Raw genomic sequence first — 23,581 nt, forward strand, 5'->3', positions numbered from 1 at the left:
GGACAGATAAAGCAAAGACTTGTCATCTCTAGTTGTAGACTTAGCCTTTCTTCATCAGTCTGTGAGCAGTGGGGTAAAAATCAGCTTAAAAAGGGGATGAACTGTGGATCTGGCCCCATGTAGTAGAAAAAGGCTCACTGATCTCTCACCGTGATTTATTTTCACTGCTAAATATTCATGTGCATTAAATAAAGTGTCTCTCATAAGGATAATTATTGTTCATTTGCAGTTGCATGCTAGGCATTTTTCCAACACAGAGGAAGACGCATGGTTTGTTTTGATTAATAATTACCTGAAAAAACAGCCCTAAATTAAATGGGCATACAACAAGGATGAAATATATACATGATGCAGAGGCAGGAGCAGCACCACTGGGAAAGCTAGAGAAGAGGCTGCAAAGCTAAGGTCACTGCATGAGGTTCAGGAGATATCTGTTTATCTGTCAGGGTTTGAAACCTGCTGGGGATGAGCACATATTTTCCCCATAAGCTAAATATTACTGCAATGTGCCTTCTGCTCCAGGGCCTGTGTACCAGGTACTTGGCATGGATAGCGTTATCCAAGAGGCAGGGACAAACTAGGGCTCTGTGGTACGACTGGATCCATGAATGGGCAGTGGAAAGGAAGAGAGTTAAAGTCTCGTTAGCCCTGTTAGGTAATTCTGAGCCCACAAGAAATATTATTTTAAATGGTCTGCTAATGAATTAGAATCGACTGGTGTGGATTTGGAGGAATTTGTAAAATCCCTGTAAAAACACCCATCCATTTCTGGGCCTGGTCCTGCTTAGCCTAGAGAAGAGAAGACTGAGAGGGAATCTGATCAACGTGTGTAAATACCCCAGGGGAGAAGGTAGGGAGGATGGAGCCAAACTCTTCTCCATGGTGGCCAGTGACAGGACAGGGGGTAATGGGTACAAGCTGAAACACAGGAAGTTCCACCTCCATGTGAGGAAGAACTTGTTTCCTGTGAGGCTGCCCAGAGAGACTGTGGAGTCTCCTGCTCTGGAGATCTTCCAAACCCACCTGGATGCCTCCCTCTGCCCCATGCTCTGGGTGTCCCTGCTTGAGCAGGGGGGTTGGGTTCTTATTTTAGCATGGAGATTCTTGAAGAAGTTCTCCCATTTGAGAGTGATTTGATCTGGCTGGCTGGCTGGCCGCACGATGTGTGAGATTGCTATGCAGCCTTAGGCAATCTCCTTACCAGATCACTACTTCCTTTTGACCTTTTCCTCCTTCACTATCTCTGTTTGTGTCTTCTTCAGAATTTATATATATATATATACATATATATATATATATCAGAACACCCAAGGCGCAATGTCTTCACGTTGGTTTTATTGCTTGTTTTCAGCAGTGTCAACCACAGAGAAGAACTTCCTCTGAAACAAGGAGATGAACCAAATACAAAGGAAAAGAAATAGCCAATCCCTTGCGTATTTACAGAGTCTGAACAAAATAAATAACAGGGCAAAAGGTCACGAAAGAAGGTGGAGATTTCACCTGTGCCAAGCAAGCAGGCCTGTTCTTACTGGCATGAAGAGTACATCACAAGCACCAAGGTACCTAAGAGTCCATGGAGAGGTGTCTTAACAGTTACTTGCTGTTCACAGCCAGTTTTCATCCTTCTTTGTAGTCAAAGCCTATTTACAGGAGGATAGAGCAGAGCTGCTTGCAGTCTGAATGAGAAAAAAAGAGATAGCTGGCACCAGCTACTGAACATGACCAGCTTGATCTGTGTTTGAAACACAGGGTCTGAAAAATATATTCTTGAATTCAAAAGCGTCTTTTTCACATCAGATTTAGCATCTGCAGAGTATCAAAAAATGTGTCTGTTTGGTTTTAATGTACTATCTCATTTTCCTCTATGTACAGGTTTACAATATCAACAAAACTGAGGTCTGAGCTCAGCAGGTGCAAATCACTAGCGCTAATGCCAATCTACATGTTCTAAAGGCCTCAGAACCCAAACAGGGACTATTTTCCTTAGACAGATATGCTTGTGGAGTTTCTCATCCCAATGTCTGTTTTCTTCCTTGTCATTTCACAGTATTCCAGAAATAACTTCGTTTTCAAAAGTAGGGCTTTTTGTTATACAGGAAAATGGGGTCCAAGTAAATAAGGAATTAAGGTCTTTCAGATGACAGAAGGTGGACAAGACAGTTTGTTTGCCCAGGAAACTTATCTCAACTAATTGCTAAAAGACATAACTTATAGTCGTATAGATCTCTGTGGGTCAAGATTGGCCATTGTAATTATACCTCATCAACCTGGTATGGTTTGGAGATGGGGTGAAAAGCTGAGTGATCAAAAGAAAAAAAGCTTTAAAACTATCCCCTTTTGAATATTGGAAAGTCTAACCTGAAGTACCAGTCTGAGGATTAATTCTTTGCACTATTACAGTGGTTAACTCGAGGCTGGTATCAGTAGCGTCAGTCCAGGTTGATACTGATGTATGTGACACCAACAGCTTGGCCTTTTGCTCTTTGAGGGTCTTCCACTGCCAGGAAGTGTTACAGCCCTTGCTAGCATGTGCATTGGTGTATAAGATGTGCAAAGCTGCATTGGGAGTCAAGGAGTTCAGGATTGCAAATCCTTATAAATTTGGCACATTCACAATGTGGGGAGAGAAGCCCTGGGCGGAGGCACGGGCATCCTTTGCCTTGGGCTACCTGCAAGTGGAGCCTGGGACGCAGTGGAGAGGGGATGTTTCACACAGGCTTTGATGTCAGAATGAGAGTCAACTACCAGAGAAGAAATATTGTTTCTCAGTCTCATTGCTTCTGCCATCCCATGCTTTTCTACGGACCATTAATCAAAGCAGGTGGTAACATGAACTTGTGCAGACAGATTAACACGAGGTGCACATCTGCAAGTTTGGGCACTTCGAGTTTGCCAGACTCCTTTCTAGTCTGAAAAAGCTTTATTTGGAAACACTTTTTTTTTTTAAAAAAAAAACATATATCTCTCACTCCACCACTGCTTTGGGTTTCTCCTGCACAGCTTCTGCTTGGAGGCTGTGGAGGATTGGAACTGCCAAGGGCGCACTGTGATAGTGGTAGAAGAAGAGACTGGAGGTAAACTCATCTCACCAAAATAATTTAATCTCCACAATGGCGCCAAGCCAAGCTCATCCCTGAGCTTTATTTGCAATTTCATTTGGGTTTTTCAAAAAGCCAATAGGCTGTCTTCTATTAGTCAGCAGGTACATCTCTTTCTGAAAGTATTTCCTTGAGATTGGAGCAAAGGTTGGGGGTTCATCTTTTCCCTCTCATAGACACCACATTGCCTTGCTGCTTCTGAGATGAACTGGAATAAGGCAGGATATGGAGATGGAATTAAATTGACTAATTAATATTAAAAAAATATTTCTCCAATAATACCCTTCTTGTAAAAAATATAAATGTTACCTGGACCAAAAAAAAAAAAAAGAAAGAAAAAAGAAAAAAAGAAATATCAGATATACGGTCTCTTTTCTTTTTTGGGGAGTGCCTCTCTTTTTCTTTCCAAAATTTCATTAACAATGCTGATAAGGAATAGTTCTCTTTATGGAAAACCCATATGATTAATGACCTTAAATTCTGCCACAACCTGCCATTTATTTATATCTCCTTTGAAAACCCTGAATATTCTCATTTCTTACTACTTATGAGGGGCCCAAAAAGCCATGTAGGTCACAGATGAGTAGGAATACCTGCAGTCTAATGATGGCATTGAACCAGATAGCTCTGAGTATGGAGAAAAGTGTTTAACTTTTATACTTTGATTGTCCCCTACTTAATAATAATTACTTAAGAGTTTAATCAATAGGAGTGAATTAGAGCTCTTGCTGGCATAAGCAAACTGTTCCAGGCTGAAGATGAAGGAAGTTTTACCAAAAGTGAAATTCCAGTTTCCAGCTGGTGTAAATGGTGAGACACTGTAGTGAAGTGACTGGTGCAAATGGCATCAAAATTTGCCTTATTTTTGTGAAGACTTTTGGAGTCTAAATTTATGATCCTCAAATATATCTAAACCTTAACGCATCCAACAGTGCTTCTTATTTTGCAGCAAAGTAACTTGGTTGCGTTCCCTGGAGTCATCGCTGTCTTACACTGGCATTGAAAGTGGACAGATTTGTGCTTTAAGAGCAGTATTTCTCTGCACTGGATCATGTATTCTGCATTGGTTCGGGGCACTGCATTTCAGGTGGCAGTCTGGAGCTGCAGCGAGGTCTTTGAACATTATTTTCTTTGCAGGGCTGGATAAAGAACATGCTCACAAGGAGACCAAGTTAACAGGCCAAATTCCTGAGATAAGTTACTCAAATAAGGGCCTGATCCAAATCCCAGGGCAGGCAGTGAAACACCTTCTGGTCACTCGATTGCTCACAACTCTGGAGTGAAAAGCCCTGATTTCATCCCCGACTCCTCTGTTCTCCTGAAATATGAGGCCAACACAGCTGGGCTGGCAGCTTTCCACTGCCTACATCACAAATATTGCCCTGCCTGTCACAGCAGGTACATGCAGCGTGTTCATCTCACCTCTAGAACACCCTTGACAGTAGAATGGCAACACAGCTGGATGTTCGGTGATGAAGTAATTGCAAGTAGGATGCCTGAGGGCCATAATCCTGGCACATTAATTTAGTTAGTAGTTTTGAAGGGTGACCCTCATTTTAGGTCACATCCTACTTTCAGGGTCCCATGCAGAATAGCCTTGCAGTGCACATCAGGGGTTGCATAAGGCCCTGTAGCATGGACAAATAAACCTATTTTTTTCCTGTCACATCTCTTAAAGGCAAGCTTATTCATGCTGCCCTTGGCATGTGTCTGGTGCTGACGTAGGTTAGCACAAGGCTGAAACTAAAGAGAAGCTGTAAATACAAAGCAGCAAATCTTCCTGCCAATGGAATTAAAGCTAGGCAGGTGAAAGGGATGTTGATGAACCACGAAGTTAAAATGCACAAGGTATCTCATACTACTTGAGTTTCATAGTCATGAACCTTCTCTTGCAATAAGGTTGCCTAAAATGGGAAGGATTCCCTCACATCTTTCAAGTGGAGATGGTTGGTGATGGTTTTCACTTATGTCTAACAACTCTGTGCTCAAATTCCTCCATGCCTTGTCTGGGACCGGAGATTTGAGTTGGCATCTCAGGTTCCTCAGTGAAGGCATGAGCAAGCACTTTCCTGCAGCCCTCCACATTAGCTACGTTTCAATAGGTACCCCAAGAGATGAAGTTGAATGACTTTGCAGGCTGATGACACACACTTTTCCCATGCTGATTTTGCCCGCAAGCTCTGAACCAGTAAAAGGAAGCTTGTTATACTAGGTGGGACAACTTTAAAGCTGAGAACTCTTTCCCTTACCTCTTTTGGGCTTCCTAGCAGCTAGCTGTTCACTTGGGAAATTGCACAGTTGGGTCAAATCCCTACTTTGAAACATGCATGTGAGAGGAGCTAGTGGGATCAGTGGGACCTCTCCACATTACCTTCTGTGTGAGTCCTAATCTCATTCTGAAAGTATCCATCAGAGCAGCACCTGCACTGAAAACAGAGAGCAGTCCTCCTCGCCTTTGAGAACCTCACTGGAATTTAGATGTGGACCTTGTTCCATGGGGCATCAGGGCATAAAGGCTTCTGTACAATCAACACGAGGGAATTTTAAGCATCCTCTCAGTTTCTCTGGATTGTGGGAATGAGAGAGCTGCTAAAAGTGTATTTTGAAAATGCCAGAGCATGTCAGCATTGGATTCTAACTGCTGATGTTATGGTTGCAGTGTAACACAGCCATAGCACAGATGGCTTGTGCGTGGCCAGCCTGGGGACCAGTAAGTAATGTTACTCCAGGAGTATATTGCTGAGCATGACTACCTGCATGACTGTGCTTGTAGTCTGGGTAGCCATGGCCACCCTGGGACAGCATCTGAGCCAGCTCACTGAAAGCTAATGAGTGCATGTCTATCCTTCGCTGCAGTTGTGCTGGACTATCTCATGCCCTTCCCTGCCTTCAGCCCTCTGTGTGCTGTCCTCGGTCCAAGCACGTGGGGAAATGCTTTGGCAATGTGCAGCTCAGTAGCAAAGTGTCACCCCAGGGCAGGATATGGCTTGGTACAGCAGCCCCCAGAACTGAGAAAGAAACTGGATGCTCAGATTTGCAGCTCTCCCAGGCTCTGTGTCATTTGTTGGCAGAGAAACACAGGCTTAAAACAACCAACCAACCAAGAAAAAAAAAAGACGACCCAAAAAGTCCCAACCCATCAAGTTAAATAAATATATTTCCTTTCAGAGAGCTACCCTTCATTTTGAAAGAAGTCATCTTGGTCCCTGGTGGACGAGTTGAAACCTCTGAACCTGAAAGAGGAGTCTGTCTTCCCTTCCCTGCAGCCTCCCACACATTGCTTTGATGATCTAAACTTTCCACCACGATGACAGTGCTCCTGTATGTTATAGCAGGATGACAACAGCCCTAATGTTAAGCGTATACCTGGGATGGGCAGTGATTTCACACTCTGCTGAAAAACTGGTATAACCCCATTCAAGCCGGTTGGGCAGGACACACACAGGAAGAAAATCATGAGCATCCTAGTGTTGTTTATCTTCTGCCTGGATTAGGGACTGGGGGCATTGCATCAAACACAGGATCTCTTAGCATTACAGGTGATCTCCCCAGCTGCCAGCTTGGTTCTTGTGAGCAGAAATCCGCTTCACCCCACTCCTTCTCCCCTCCGCCAAGAAAGGAAAAGGAAAAGAAATATTCCCTTGGTCTTAACAGCATCTACACAAGTGCTTCAAATAGGGATTGCCCCAATATGGAAACTAATAGGCCTTTAGAAAAGAGGCAAGATGCACATGCACATATTAAAGATCTAACAGTGCCTTCATCATAGGATGAAAGCTCCCTGAAAAAGCTGAAGCAGAAATCAATTTAATAGCTCCTTCACTCCTTCCTGACTCCTGGAGGGCCAGTTATGTGCTGAGCCAACCTTGTTTTGATGAAAGCAATTTTGCTTGCTGCTGCGAAGCTAATTTTTTCATCTGGAGAGTGGGTCCTTATGGTGGTCTGATTCAATTAAGGATTACAGGGTTCCATATCTCACTTTCCTCGCAGTGTGTATTAACCACGTGCAAACAAATTACCTACCGATTGTTTACCCCTGATCCCTAATGATCCTGTACAGTATTTCACCACGATCTATAGGCGAACTTAGAATGAAAAACACAGCCATGATCTGCTTTTGGTCATCTGTACCTGGATTTTATACATGCAAATTGTTTTTAGCCTGGTCATCGAAACCAAACAAACAAATGTCAATGTCACGAACATAGTGCAGAGAAGGGCATTCACACTGTTCCTTCTCAGCAAGCTGCTTTTCAAGAGGAACCCCCAAGGCGCTTGGAATCTTTTGCTAACGAGGATGGGATGGATGGCGGGCAATTAGCAGAAGTCACTCCAATGCTGGGGTATCCTCTGAGGAGCCTTCCTCGTCCTGTAGCTTCTTCTTGACAAATATAAAATGCAGGGATGGGGGCCATGTGCTGGTCTCTCCCCTTCCTGCTTCCTTTTTTCTGTTCCTTCTCCCTGTTGTCCCAACTCTATCTTCAGTGCCTTATCACTATCCCTTATCAACAGATTTTTTTTGGCACATTCATACATTTGGCATTTTTTTCCACTTCTTGCTTCCCTCTCTGACTGACTGACTGGCTCATTTTTTAAAGAAAAGTGCAATTTGTTTCAGGGGCACCCGTTCTGGTAAAGCCTCTAAGGACTCACGCTCCCTTTGACCTCCTTACTTCATTATTTATGACACATCCTGACCTCCCAGGCTCTCCTCAAGTGAGTAGGACCTTTACTCATAGCTATCATCCCCTGTGGGCATCAACTTAGAGTGAAAGGTCTGTAAAGAGGGAGAAGGAAAGTATTTCTCTGCCTCCTGGCTTGTCTGATCTTGTTCTGGACGCCAGTGGCTTTTCCAGATTTGTGTCTTCTGTTGGCTCATGTTGAGCATTTCATTTCACAAGGGTTTGTCATCATGTCACTGATTCCTGGGGATCCTTCTCCCTATCTCTGTTTCTATCTCAGATGCTCTGTGCTCAGAGAGTCTCTCCCCTTCACACCAGAGAGAATTCAGCCTGGAAGCCAGAGCACCGGCGTGTCTTTGGTGAGCACTTGGTCAGCATGGATATCTGGGTGCTGAAATTTGTGCCGTTGCTGCCCAAGGAAGGGTGGTGATACTTCATATCCGAGCCCAGGAACCGTTCCAGATGCCACCTTCGCCACTTTCGCTTGAGCTCAGCTTGGACCTAAGACATGGAAAGACAAGCAAGTTAGCAGAGGGCAATGTTCTCTGTTTCTCTACCTAGATTGTATGAGCAGCAATGGGAGAGCCATTTACCAAGGGGTCAAATCGCTGCGGCTTGGCTTTGGCTGCTAAGGTGGTCAGGGTGACTGAATGGGAAAGGCAAGACAAATGCCCATGAGCCAGATGCAAATTCACATGGCACTGGTCTGTGGCTAACGAGTCGTGTCAAGGCCTGTTTGGGTATCTGCTGAAAGTGGGATATTATATACCCTCTCTTTCACTGTGTGATGTACACATGGCCTCAGCATGGCTGAAAGCATCATCAGAACCCTAAGGAAGCAAATTGTGATTCTGGACACTCTTCCCCTCTCCAGGAAGCTGGAACAAAAACGCAGATCACAGCTGCTCTTTTCTAGTCCGTGCTCAGTTTATTGAGCTGAGTGAGCTCCAGCTGACAGTGGCTCAATGCTGTTAGCTGCTCACACCTACTCAGTCCCTCTGTGATATGGGTTTAATGAGTCTCTATTGAATTTCTGCTGTGCATGGTAGAAAAATGTATCATTGCACTAACCAGCCTCCATCTCGGCAATGAGGCCTGATTCTGGGCCTCCCTGTTAAAGGCAAAATTCTTTAGGTTTTAAAAAGTTGAGGTTTCATTGAGACACAGCATCGCTGGAATCATGATTGGTTTTATCCTGCCTTGCTAAAGGTGCTCCCTTATGATGAGGGTTTATGCAAGGTTATGGGAATTCTGCTGATGTTGTCTACCTCATGAATAAAGAAAGGACGCAGCAGTACCAATACTAAAGTGTGCAAGCAAGTCCTACTTGCTTACTGGATGTGTGGGAAACTGCCAGGCAAATGGTTGAGCTGTTTATCTGGAGTGAGCTATTCCCCCTGGAAGCTTTCCCCTTGGTGTGGCAACATCAGGAATGGGACACTCCCCAATCCTCCCTCCATGAGCGTTCACTCTGCCTTAGTTGCAAACACGAACCCAACAGCCTTGTTGTTCTTACCTCCCCATTGAGGAAACAGTACAGGACAGCCACCACAAATCCCTGGGAGAAAAAATAGGCTCTTAGCAACTCATGGGTTACATCCCCTGATACCACAACCCAGACCTGACTGCAACCCATGGCCAGGAACCTCCTGAGATGCCCCTAAGACGCCCCTTGACTGCATTTTCCTATAGAAAGAGCAGGGGAAGTTTGGTTAAGGTTTGTATCTGATTACAGCAGATGCAGGGGTATGAGTCTGCTCAGCTCTAAGTGGGATACTTCATCATTCAGACAGGGGCATGAAAAGCAACTGGGTGGGATACTGGACTCAGCTTTCCCACGTGTAAACAAAAGGCAATTCAGAAACGTCCGCTTGAAACAACAGCTTTTGAGTAGGTCCACTAATCTTCCACTAATCTTTCAAAGGAGTGATGTCAGATGCAAAGTGACAGTCATGTAAACATGGATACTAACTCATTTACCACTGAACAAAGTGTACAGCCAACGCTATATGGATATACAGTCCTGTCTGCACAGATCCTGTCTGCAAACTTGGAGAACACAAAGTGCCTACAGCTGCCTAATGGATGGATGCTGGAGTATGAAACATGCAACACGAGGGCCAAGGTTAACTATGCAACATTGGAACTGACTGAAGAATTGGAACTCTACCCAAAGGTGATTTATCTCATCTTGCAATGTAAATGACAGATCAACTGAATTGAAATGTCAGTTTTCCTTTCTTAAGTATAAAAAGCCCTAGGGGAACCAGCTCATAGAGGTATATTTTATTTTAGGTGCCTAAAATGTGGAGAATCTCCACACTGGATTGCTTTTCCCCAAAATAGAGCACTATTGGGCATATCCAGGAAATCCTCAACTCATATGTTTACTTATTCACCTGCATTTCTCTGTGCCAACAGACCTGGCGACTAGCTGGTGGCACAAATTATGACTTACCTGGAATGACCCAACCACAAGCTCAAAGACAAGCTTAACTTCTGCTTTGAAATTGTCAGGGAAGAACGCAAACATGGTGTAGTGAATACCAAAGAGAGGGATCAGCAGCAAGGTGGACTTGGCCAGTCTCCTGTTGGGAAGAAAAACATAAGCCATAAAAGCAAGTGCCTTTGGTTGCTTTTAGGAGATGCAAGCACTCTCTCTGAGGTCCTGGGAACATCTGGCCCTTCAATAGCTGCCCAGTGTGAGACAGACCCAAGCTGGGAGGGCTTAGGGATGGTTGGGAGTAGGGTTGAGCCTACACTGCCAAGGATCCCTCCAAAGGTCTGGGCTGTGGTGTGATGAAATGTGGAGCCAGATTCTCAGCTGGGCACAGTCAGTTTATGCAGGTCACACAGAGGACTGTGTTGGGAGGATATCCACAGCCTTAGCTCTCTCTTTGTTGACAGCCTTTCAAAAATATGTGAGCCTTTAGCGGAGGCATAGGGTTAGCCCTTTATCATCTCTCCTTGCCTCCAGACTGTGGATGACTGCATATTTCAGATGTGGTGACGACATAAAATGTGACATCTTTACTCCCATAACCTTCAATAGTGGTATTTCTTTCCCTTTTCCTCTCTTCTTCCCCTCCCACTGGAGATCTTCTTTCATCTCTACAAGCTAAATCATAATCTAGCGCTGTCTTTGTTTGCTTGGGATTTCTGAAAATTACAGCTTCTGGGAGAGAAATGGTATGTTTAGCTCAGAATAATGACAGGCTATTGCATAATGAATGTCTCCAAAGGAGAGGGATGAACAATATTAGTGCTTAACAGCACCAGGCAGGGTAATCAGAGGTCTAATTCAGAAGAGATTATAATTTATTAAATCTAATCATTATTAAAGTCAAACTGACAAAAATAAAGTTAAATAAAAGACTTAAGGATGTCTCAAGGGGTTCTGGTTCCCTTGGTCACCCACATCTTCATGTGCATCCCTTTCCCAAAGGCTAGGACATCAGAAGTACTTGTTCTTCCATCTGAAACACCCCCACCTCCGAAGTCCCATCAGACTCAGGCCTTCCAAGCCACCTTCATTTATTTGCCATCTGTATAAGTCTGCTGGGAAGGCTCGTGTCCCAGTTCTATGTGGACATTGCTTATCACTGCATGTCCCAACATACCTTTCCAGCTTTCCCTGGGCCTGGTCCAAAGATAGCCTATCATTAAGGCTTTGGTTTGTGGTTGTGGTTCCCCAAGGAAAACCTGAATGACAGCATAGCTGGAAAGCTGCTGGCAGTAACCTATTCCAGGCAAAACCAATGCCTTTAGGAAGCTGAGAAACTTCCCAAGAATTTGCCTTTCACACTGCACCTCTCAGCAATGGGCACGTCTCTCACAGTGAGCGCATCCAAAACCTGACTCCTCCTTATAGCCTTTTCCCTTCCTGGCTGAATTGTAGCAATGAACTAAGAGTATAAGCCAAACATTAGGAACCTCATCCGCCAATTTGCACAACCCATCAAATCAGTCTCTTGCTCCCAAAGCTTAGCTCCCCCAGAATATTGAGTTATGTCTCATATCTCATGCTGGCTTCAAGACGTGGTCCCTATTGCCTGAGTCCCTGAAATCCTACAATGAGGAACATTATCCAAAGCTATCTTCCTCAAGCATGCCCAACTTTTCTTTCCAGCAGGCTCAAGCCTGACTGTGCAGGAGGCAGAACTGTCTGGAAGGTTGGCCAAAGTTGGTTAATTTTGTCTGCTGGAAGCCATGGATTCTAAAAAAAAAATAGTTAGACTCCACTTCTAGCCCAAGGTGCATCTCTTAGATCTAACCTCTTTGACAGATTTATGGTGACAGGTAATTTAGGGAAAATACACCGCTATTTGCCTGCACTAAGCCTACCGCTCTCCTTGGGAGTGGATAAGAAGGAACGTTAAGCCAACCATACTCCTGAGCAAATAAAACAAGAATGCCTAGAGAGCTCTGATGATAATATTGATCTATGGACATGTACAGAATAGAATGAGATGAATTTTGCTCGAGATTGCTATTATAGAAAACAGGGTGTTTTCTCCTCCTATTTGCCTGAAGTATTTCTGTCCCATTCTTGTGCACATCTCTGTCATGTCCTGGAAGCTGTTTGGGGAGAAGTGCTTTCATAGCTTCCAATACATTAAAGCCCAGCTCAGTATCTGTAGCATTAATGAGTGAGTCATCAGCACACCTGAACTTCCAGCCTGCAGCAAGTCTGAAATTGTTTGGAATTGAACAATACTGTCAACATGTCAATGGATTATTTCTTAAAAAATACTGAATGTAAGAAAGAAAGAAACAGAAGAGAAAAATATGAGAAGTGTAAATGAGAGATCCTTGATGTTGTTATATTAAAATATATTTATCACAGATTTGGCAGAAGGAACCCACGCAGATTATTAGCAACAATTTTTGGTAATACCTCTTGGGTTATCCAGTCTAAAGCCCTGAAGCAGCATTTCAGGTACTAAGGATGTGATATGTAATAGGAATCTGGTCCCTAAAATTTCTGTACCCAAGCAAAGGTATTTGTAAAAGGGCCTGGACTCCAAATGCCTCTGCAGTGAGGTGTTGAAATATTAAAATTTTTGACCATGCTCCTTTCTTTGGCTCCAGACTTCAGACTGAGGCATTTAACGTGATGCATTGTGCAGGTGAGTGTGAGATCTAGATATGCAGTGTGTGCATCCAGTGGAGCCTGGGGAAGCTTGGATGAAGGATAGTTGATGCCACATAAGGCTACAAGGTTCCCATAAACCCTCATGCCAGGTCCAGGCAAATATCTCAAATGTCTTAAGGCAACTCATATGGCTTTGGAGGCCAATGTGCAGGCACCTCAATCAAGCACTAGATCTAAGGTGACAATAACGCAGTTTAGGTGCTCAGCTCACATTTAGACCCTTAAATTCGTGTGTCATAGTCTTGAGAGTGGAATCTCATCTCAGATGTCTCATCTATCAATCCTAACAATGTACTTGAACAAGAAGCAGCGAGTATAATGGATGTTTCATCTCAGAATCTGAAGAAAATTGAAAGAGCAATGGCTCCAAGGTTAAACAGCAAGGGAGGACAGGAATATTGATTTGCCTAAATATAGGCGCCTAGTGCTATGCTTTCCAGAGGGAGGATGATGAGAAACTGAAGATGTCAGGATCACTTGTACTTCAGAAACGGCTCCTGCTTGGCAAGCCAGAGCAGGGAAGTCCATGTCACTGCCCTGCCATGCTAGGTTTGTTTACAAGGTAAAAAGAGATTTCCTGGCAGCTTCCACATCCCTGGTTAATATAACGAAAACAAGCCCTAAGCCTCAAATTCACCATGAATTCATAGGTAATAAGGGCATAACCCTTCCTGTGACAATACACTTCTAGGGAGATGCATTAATTGAGCCAATTGCTCAAGACTGGGATACATTCTTCTGATAGCACTGAGTACGAGAACATATTTCAATATGCTGATTTAATCTATGTACCTGGCCAAAGCTGTCACAATCTTTGGGCTAAGAAGATACAATGCCCAACTGCAAATGCATAAAGTGATGTGGTAGAGAGCACAGGGACCAATAATGTTGGCTTGTTAGGGATGACGGAAAAAGAGTAATTGGTTTTGCTGCTGCAGGGAGAAGTTAAGGTCAATTACTGGAACTTCCCATCATAAATTTGAGAGTATCTAGGAGCAAATTTGCCATCACTAGAGAGAAACTCAGCGATGAGGTTGGTCAGTGTTTAAGTACCAAACTGACATTATTTTTTTTGCATTTTGCAGAAGCACGAACTGAGCCCACGTCCTTCAAGGTACCTAAATGTACAGCTCCCTCCAAACACTAAGGATATTCTGTGAGCAGTAAGCAGATAGACACAGTATTCTATTTCCATTTTACTTCTTTCCTAAGAATACTTTCAGTAAACATCCAAACTATTTGGAATACTGGGGCAAGACTGATGAGAGGTAAAAAAGAGCTGAAGCCTGAAGTTTTAATTTTATTTGCGTTGAAGGCAGAATAAATCTATGGAGGTAGACAGCATTTCTGCACACTAAGAATGCTGCAAGTGAGACTGGCATTGGCCACTGAAACATGCTCATCTCTGCATGGTATTTATTATAAATAGACTCATTAAGGTCACTCATATCCCTAGAAAAACATTTTTGGCTAAACAAAGCTTCTAAGCCAGTGCTCCTTCTCAATAGTGGAGAGAAATGGGTACCTTTCTGGATGGATTCATCTGATCTAGTTCTGGGGTTATCTTTAGGATAAGGGAAATTTGCCATAGAGGGCTGCTCTTTACTCCCAATCAGAGTTTCCCTGGCTTCAGAATCCAATAAATATTGAATCTACAAATGAAAAGCCCTTTTTCATGATCATTGCTGTTGCACTCACTTCTTTGTTGCTAGCCTCAGGAGAAATCCTTCTTGCCTGCCTGTTCAAACTGACATAAAACATGCCCAGCCATTTTAGCAGATGTCCCATTTTCTGATTTCTGATCATCATTAATCAATTAAAAATACACGACTTGTCAGATACAGACAGATGAAATACTCCTAGGTCGAACTAACAGCCCAACCAAATAGGCTTCCCAAATTCGTAGAATATGGTTGAAAAATCTAGGACTTACAAATACTGGCTGGTTTCGTTGTGCCCAACATCTGGGGAATGCAACTTCTGGACTAGGATCCGAATAATGCGAATGAAGAGAATGAAGTTCATCTGTTGGGATGGGCAGAAAGGAGACAAAAAGAGAGAAAACAAAAATTATTCTCCCACAGTATTTTTTCCCCAGTGAAAAGAGCTGATTGTTAGAGGGGCTTCCTTTCACTGCATTATTTTTGCCATGGAGCAAGCCGTTGTTAAAAAGCCATGAGCAGAGACCCCCACTCTGCGAGCACACAGTAAACCGACACAGGATGGCAGCCAGCTTGGGCCTGACATCAGCCTGCTTGGGACTTTGTGTTATACATCCCAAGTATGATGATGTCAAACCCATAGAGCACAGCTATGCACGACGTCCTGCTGCGCGGGGAAGTGCCGACGAAAAGGTGGGAAAAGAGCCTTGGGAGCGAGCAGAGCGACGGACGTCAAAGCCCTCGGGAGACGGTGACATGCGACCTGCTGCTGAGCATGTCAAGACTGAGGCAACGAGCCAAAGAAACCAAACCAAAACACAAAGCAGTATCTACTCAAGCAAGCCCTAGTCAATACTACTGGGTGCATGTCCTCTGCAGACAAGCTGGAGACCTTGGGATATAATGACACAAGCTTCTAGACCTTCTCTAGACCAGGCTAGTCCAGAGGAATCTATCTAATACCTAACTTTTAGATGGTGCTTTAACTGAAGAAAAGCCCGCGTAGTGTTCTACCAAAATACAAAGGCAATGCAGCAAAGATGTAGAAATAGGGATGGGAATTTCTTGATGGCACATAGTAGATAGCTTGAGTTGAATGTAAATGTACCCACTTTTAAAGGCCTATCTACTGAACCAAGCTGTTATTCATACAATATATGCAGCAGGAAAGTGATGAGAGTCTTCTGTGAGCTTAGTTTAGCTTGACACCTGACCCCTTTTTTAAAAAACAAAACTTTTCATGGTGACTGCAAAAATGATTCTAATTTCTAGACATTTAAAGATTGGAAGGGATTCTGCTAATCAGGTAATATCATTTCCTATAAAAACATATTGTAAACTTTCCTCCAGCAGTTCCTACATTTATCTGCACAACAGGTGAGTGAACTAGACTGAGGCATAGCTCTCATTCAGACATTCATTCCTTGCTCAAAGGCTATGAGTGACTGCAAATTAATTGTATTTCTTGATTGTGATGTAATTATTGCTTTTTATCTCTCCCGTACCATTAATTTTAGCTTCTGTTCATATTTATTTACTTAAAAAACCCAGTTTGCATCTGACTCAATGGCAAGTGAAATTTATCAGCTCAGAACAGAATTATCTGGATCAGCGCGTTTAATCAGCACTGATAGCAGACAGGCTGCAGTGCTGAGGGTAAGAGCTGCTTCCCACGCTTCCGCTGTGTGCTAAATACCATATCAGCTCATAGCTGTCAAGAGCAAACATTGGGCACATAAAGAAGGGCAGTGGTGAGTCAGATGGAGTGGGATTACAAGCTCAGTAAAGCCTTAACACTGCATGATCGAAGATATGCCTGCCAGGCACCTGCAGAACCTGTCCAGTTTATTTCTCAGCTTCGAATAGGATCAAGGGCTCTTGATCTCTTCACCTAGCTTAAAAATATTTAGGTTGGAAACATCTCTCTAATCTTTAAGCTGTATACGTCTTGTTTCAGCTGAAGTCTACGCTTTATCCAGGGGACATGGAGATAAATGTTGTGCTCCTCCTTGCGGAAACCTGCTATGCATCTGATAGCTGTTATCATGTCCTCCCTTTGTGACAGATTTATATAATATCTGCAGAAGGAAAAATCAGATATTGCCAAGTAGATTCTGTTTGGAAATGATTTATTAGCAGAAGAAAACACAGGCTCGTTGATCCTAGGAGAACAGGATGTATTTCTTTATCAAAAGGTTATCTCAAGAAAATGGTATCTATAGCACCTACAATGATATATGCAATTTGAGAGGTATAATCTAGACATTTTAATCTTCTCAGTAAGGTGAATAAAGTTAGAGGTAATCATTCAAAATGTTTCACTTTTTTGTGAACGCTTGTATGAGAAATGATATGGGAAAGGTCTTCTTGCAAAAAGCAAAACATATGCGGAATAGGGAAAATGTATGTCTAAGAAAAAAAATCCATTTAAAGGAGTTTTATTTCTGTGGTTTTCATTTTTCTTCCTTTCCACACACACTTCCTTTGATTTGAGAAAACTCAAAGCTAAATTTAACTCAAATTCATTCTGATTTCATGCTTGGGCTCCATACTTGGCAGAGAAAATGCATAATATTAAAAATGGGTGGAAGTATTTATAGTTCCTCAGGAGCATCATGGTTCTTATGGACAGAACTGATCACCTGGGAAGTGAACCGAACTCTTGATTTCTCTTGCCATTAGCCAAGCCTCTCAGGAACTTACTTTTGAAACACATAGCTGGACTCAGTATTGGATGCTATCACAAGAGGCAAATATCTGGGGAAATGAGTCTAACTTTTCTTTTTAGCCAGATACACATTTAAGGTAGGACTCAGCCCCTATTTCTTTGCAGTGTTGGCATCTACAGCCAAACAAGTCACCACGAGCTTTCCACATGGCCGGCTCAGAGAAACAAAACCATTCACGCCATAATTCATTTGATCTATTTTCGTTATCCATCCATTGGTTCATTAGAGAAGATGACCCTGTCCTGGAACTATAATCACATTCCTACATCTCCACTAGCTACACGCACCTGTGGCTACAGCACCAGAGTGCCCAGGGTGACGAGGTGAGATGGAGGAGTCCAGAGTTAAATGAAATGAGTTCCACCTCGCTTGCTCAATATCTCAAACTCTTTCCATATTAGTGCTTAAAGATAAAGATGTTTATTCAGAGGGTGAGCTTCCTCAAACTGAGACAGACCTTCCGTATTTAATGGGGTGTTATCTGTTAGCACATTTTCCATGGATGTTTTCTCTGTCTGCAGGTGGCTTTTACAGAATACTTCTCAAGCCCCACCTCCCTCCCCATGTAAAAAAGGGCTTTTCGGCCAGCAGAATGTACTGATACTTTACCAAAATAGACAACAAAATAGGAGTTTTAATGATCCACCAGAATGGGGATTCCATTATGTCCTCCCAGCACCTAAAAAAAAAAAAGAAAAAAAAAGAAAAAAAAAAGGATAAGACTTAAAATATTGAGCAAAGCAAGCAAGCAGCTATATAACCTTCTCAGGTATTTATTTTCCCTGATTCCAAAAGGAAGAGGACTATATCTGCTGTGCATGAATTGGAAAGGGCCGAAGACTTGCTCTGCAGTTGCTTTGAGGATTGGTAGGTAGAGCTTAACTCAGGTTATGACCCCTTTCCCCTCAGATGTGACTGACACTTTGGGCAGTAGCACTGGCCAGAAGAGGTTAATGTCAGGATGAAAGTGTGGGAAGACTTTGTCCTAAGCTGAGGTCTGCAAAAACGAAATTTTATCAAAAAAGAAGATTTATGGAGCCACCAATACTACCCATGATCATGGATGGAGATTATTTTTAAGCACACAAAATTTAGCACCATCAGAAGCAAAGCCAGATCCCATCCAATAGAAGGCTAGATCCCATCTGATTAAATTTAGCTAGTTTCCTCTGAGGTATTTATCTAGTCAAATGAGTTCAGAAGGTCCAAGATTTGATTTATTTCATCCTAAAGTCCTAAAGTCAGGATGTAGGTGAGAAAATGAATCCAACTCTCAAAGTATCTTTTTTTTTTTCGCTCATCACCAAGAGAGATGAAGCTGTCTAGACTGTATTTACTTCATACATTTGTGAATGAAAGGAACTATCCAACATTCCTTCCTTCCAAGTATTTATTTTAATGCTTTTAGATGTTTATTTTAGTAACTTTTTCATATAAAAGAGTGACTTCAGAACAGTATTTGGCCCACTTAGAAGATATTTGCCAGTGTAAACATAATTCTGGAAAATCTCACAGAAGTTTATTAGAAGCCTCAATAGGAGCTGCTATCCAGCTGACAAATTCTAGCAACATATTTCTCAATCTTTGAGTCACAGGAGAAATGGCCATAAAAATACTTTGTGCTCAGGCCAGTAATTTATCTTATATCTATTACTTATGTATATCTGTTATTTTATATAGGAGGTGCTTTCTTTTAATCAAAGCCTGAATTCATTGGAGTCACAATGACATGTTCTGGAGTGTGTAATCTCCAAAAACTACCATTCTCCGTAAGGATTTCTGATTTTCCATGGCTAAAGAGAAGCTGAACAGTGAAGCAGTAGTCAAAATGTTCTCATGAGGGGATGAGCACCTGAAGGGTTAATGTACAATTTGGAATGAGTAAATTGGGCTTTGATTTGTGTCAGCCACCTCAGACTCACTTGAACATCACTGGAGAAAAGGTGAAATTTCAGACTAGATTGGCTGAGTTTGGAAATGGATCTAAAAGTGAGCCTTGTAGTTCAAATTAAAGTGAAATTAAAAAGAAGAAATTCTCATACAACCTAAAAATTACAGCAATAGAACTGAATGCATACTCCATTGCCTAAAAGACTTCAGCTGAGGCCGGATCATTAATTCCTTGAGAGACGGTGTGCACCTGACTACTGTTTTTTCAAAGAAGAGGAAAACATCTTCCACAGAGAAATAATCGGTTTGTGATAGTCTGCAACCAAAACACTCATCTAGGCAGTCTGCAGACACATTTTAAAGACAACATGTGAATGACAGAATGGGAATAAAGTGAAAACTATTACTTGGAATTGGATTTTTCTATGGACCTCACAACTATCGAGTGATTGAACTCATCTTTAGGAGAAAATTCATGAAAATTGATCGGCATTCATTTTCAAAACAGTTTTCACTAAACTCGTCTCATCTTACACTACATTCTAACAGTGCAAATAATGGTTGATTTTGGACCTTGACTTTAGGATGAAAAAAATTACACTCTGTACATTGACTCGATCTCCATTGGCTATAAATGGAGACCAGAATGAACTGCTGAGATACAGATGTTTATATTTACTCAGGTGTATGCTACCCTTTCATTTAAAGTGGTCCTAATTATGTCTAGGGTACTTCATTTTCAAAATGAATTCAGACAGGCTGAATAAAGGTCACTTTAATTTGGAGTTAGAATTTTTAAAGAGTAGTATACTGCGGTTTAGCTAATCCTACATAATTAGTCTTTTATTTGATCTGGATTAATTTCCTGTAATTTCTCTACGTAGCTATGTCTAATTTTAGTATGCAAAAAAAAAATCTACACTAGATATTAGCATATCCTGTAAATTCACACTCTGAATTCACATGCATAAAAAAGTATAGCTTTAAAGCCCCAGGAAAATGCAAGGAAAATCTGTATTTTTAATATGACTTGCTGGAGCTGTGTGGGAATATATACCGATATATACTAAAACTCTGGTAGCCAGAGTGGTTAAATAGAGATGTCTCTCATTACAAAGGCTATTTATTAAAGGATTAAATAAGGTCAGTCTTATGCAGAAAGAGTGAAGCCATAAAAGAAGTCAGCGGCCCTCAGGAAATGTGTTAGCATGACTATACATCAAAAACACAATGTGAAATCTGAGCTGCTTCTCTCCCTGAAATAAGGACAAATGAGGACACATTTGGAGAGAGGGAATGCAAGGGAGAAAATGGAGTTAACCATATGCTGCAAATGCAGGAAGCAAGGGCATGCACAGTGAGTCCATAATGAGCACCTGATCCTCTAGGTCTCCAGAGTATTTTCTCACAAACGCCTTTCAAATTACTCAAGTCTGTTTCAATGAAAGCACGAGGGAGAAGTGCAGGATCAAATCCTATTTACTTGCACATATCCTTGAGTTCCTCTATCTGCCCCATTTAGTTAGCTGCATTTTAGCTACTTAGATGAAGCATCAAAGGCAGCTGCTAGTTTAAAGAAGGTGAAGAACAAATGCAAAGATATATCTAGGGAAGAAGAAAAATGAAATTGTAGGGTTTTTTTGTTTTGGTTTGTTTTGGTTTATTTTTCTGGGAGTGCTAATGACTGTTTATTCAGTTTCTGCTGCATTGTCAGAAACCAGGGTCATTTCTGTGGGATGCAAACCACAACTCAGAGCGTGGGACAGCTGCTCAACTCATATCTTTGTTATGTAGGACCACAGGACCAAGTGGGACCATCTGGGTTGTCCAGTGATTTCCATGTAATTCCAGAAATATTTACAAGGGTTCTTTAATTAGGGAAGGGTCCAAAAGTCATCAGTTTTATTGCTCACTACAAGCCACAAAGCACCTCCCCAAATGCAACAAAAAGCTAAGGACATGTTGGAAATGCCACCGACTGTAACCGTCACATGTGGCCTTCATTTAACTTTTGCAGAACAACAAGTCTTCCCAGAGAGTTCTGTTTTCTATTCTCCTGTGCAAATAAGGCTGCAATGAAGATATTAGCAAGGCAGCAAGAGGAAATGAAATGCATTGCTGCAGTGACATCAGCATTGGTATCTGCCAGATCAAGTGAGTAGCCTGAAGTAAAATCCATGCTACCAAGGTGGCAACGATGCTGATGAGACTCAAGATCCTGGTGTTTACTTTGCTTGTGCTCTGTGAAGTGGGAAGGTCAGTAGGAATTTGTTCATCAGGAAGTTTCCAAGGCCCATCCAGGTGTGACATGGATAGGGGGAGCTTTGCCAGGCTATTTGCCTGCCATATTCACTGCTGTGTGTGCTGATTGTGATAGTTAATAAATGAGTGCAAGACTCCACAGTATCCCTCCTTCTCTGGTAAACCTGTGCCCCATTACGCATTCATTTCAGTATCAAAGGAATTATCTATGGAAAATACTGTTATTTAGAACCAAGTTCCACATTTTTTTAATTTCTAATGTGTTCTTCCATGAATGTAAAGATACTTTTGTGACATTCATTTAACCAAATCAATCCACACAGTTAATTTTGTTTGCAGGTTAATTTTGCCATTTTGATTATTTGACATATTCTCCTAGTATTCCATAACCCTAACATGATTGTTAGTAACAGCCCATAGCCCATTTGTGATTTTAGCCAAGGTCTCTTTGCTAATTCCCTGCAAATCCCAATCACTAATCCCACTTGCTTAAGGCTGCATAACGAACATGTCTTCAAGAGGACTGGGAGCATTTCCCTGGCTTTGGGTAGCCAAATGCCTTGGGTCTGCTCTGAGTGCCCTTGAGGTTAGGTCAGGAAGGAGGCTGGGCAGATAACGGCTACAAGGGCTGTAGAGCTTTCTTTGGCCTTCCCTGAAGATAAAACAGGTATAAAGGAATGAGAATGGAGTCCATAGGCTTACCCAATATCGGAAAAGTAAATCCTGACAACAGTCCAAGCGGTGATGAACACAGAAGGGGCACCTGCAAGAGAAGAGTTGGTTTTACTGTCACAAATTGTTATCCATGTCTGTTTCAATGCTGTTCTCCCCCACTTCCCATCATCTCTGATTGAGATGGTGGCTTCCTCTAAGGGTACAAATATGTCACATCTTCGATGCTCACATGGCAAATGCTGCCTTATTCTCTTAATGATCATGTAAGATAAGTTTCCTGTAAATGGTTCCCTACTTGATTTATCTTTTTATTGAAAAGCCTACTGGTGATGGCGAAACACAAGGACTAGGTGTCATCCCACCTCATTTGAGACACCAGCATTGTGCAACATCGGTATATAACCCAGTCATCGTAAGTTCTCTTTAGCATTGGTGGAGAGAAGTATATTCTTTTAAGACACAGTTCTGAGCTACACTGGATGTTTGTTTTAGGACAAGAAATGTTTGCTTAGACCATCTTGGCTGTAGTGACTATCTCCACTAGCTATAAGGGGAGTCTGAAGTGACCAGATGTTTGTAGTTGGTCAAATGAATCTAATTTTGCTCTTTTGATCACTCCATGATCTACTGCCTGACTCGAGCAGTCATGGTATATGCTTGTAGTCCCCCTTTCTTCTAGCTCTCTCTGTTGTTTTTGTTTCCATTTAGAAAGGAAATACTCCAGGAAGGAAACTTCTCTTTGTTCTTTGTTACTCACAGTATTTTGTGAGTTGTCTACTGTGACTTCTAAGAGCAAAGGTAATAAAAAAAATAAGAACTGTAATAAGGGTGTCCAAATCTTCACTCATTTCATAGTGCATTTCAGATCACTGCAGCTCTTGAAAAGGATGAAGAAATGAAATGCTAAAAGGTCCTTCGAGCACCCATCCTTTATTTGAATTGTCCTTCCTCACCCAAGCAACCTCAGAAATTCTCAAGAGGTTTACAGTCCATGTAAGAATTGTCCAAATACATGTAAGTGCAAGATATTTCCTTTGATTTAAAACCATTAGCTCTACAAAGATTTCCTTAAAATCTTCCAGCTCTACTGTGCTGAGGGAACAAGTGCCTCTGAGCAAGGAGGAAGTAAAGAAGGTCTGACCTGATTAACTGCATCTGAAACAAAGCCTGCTACCATCACCTCATATAGCACTGAGAACGATCCCTCTTCCGTGTGTGAATCCAAGCGTAACTCCTGTCACTTTTGATGGAAGTTACTTTATGGCTAGTTGATCAAATCCTGAGTCCAGGCATACCCCTGTACATGACACAAATGCTTTTCTTTTTTTTTCACTTTTCAAGATTATTCCCCGCTCTAATTATTTCCTGATTTCAGCTATTAAGAATGTGGAATGGAGAGCTATTTTTTCTTGCCTATATATAAGCCTTA

General features: G+C 42.1%; 1 protein-coding gene across 1 annotated transcript in view; it reads right to left on the minus strand.

The window, feature by feature from the left end:
- Window positions 1-7,866: 7,866 nt before the first annotated feature.
- Window positions 7,867-23,581, minus strand: part of VIPR1 (vasoactive intestinal peptide receptor 1) — a 100,539-nt gene continuing 84,824 nt past the window's right edge. The window contains exons 8-13 of the mRNA XM_088534804.1: window positions 22,180-22,240; window positions 17,935-18,004; window positions 14,869-14,960; window positions 10,239-10,368; window positions 9,297-9,338; window positions 7,867-8,281 (exon numbers count right to left, since the gene is read on the minus strand). Coding sequence (XP_088390930.1) covers window positions 8,090-8,281; window positions 9,297-9,338; window positions 10,239-10,368; window positions 14,869-14,960; window positions 17,935-18,004; window positions 22,180-22,240 — 587 coding nt within the window. The 3' untranslated portion in view covers window positions 7,867-8,089. The remainder of the gene's footprint in view (window positions 8,282-9,296; window positions 9,339-10,238; window positions 10,369-14,868; window positions 14,961-17,934; window positions 18,005-22,179; window positions 22,241-23,581) is intronic.

The sequence above is a fragment of the Tinamus guttatus genome, unplaced genomic scaffold (assembly GCF_059628265.1).
Source record: "Tinamus guttatus ecotype Peru unplaced genomic scaffold, ASM5962826v1 Tinamus_guttatus_pri_ptg000599l, whole genome shotgun sequence".
Classification (NCBI taxonomy): Eukaryota; Metazoa; Chordata; class Aves; order Tinamiformes; family Tinamidae; genus Tinamus; species Tinamus guttatus.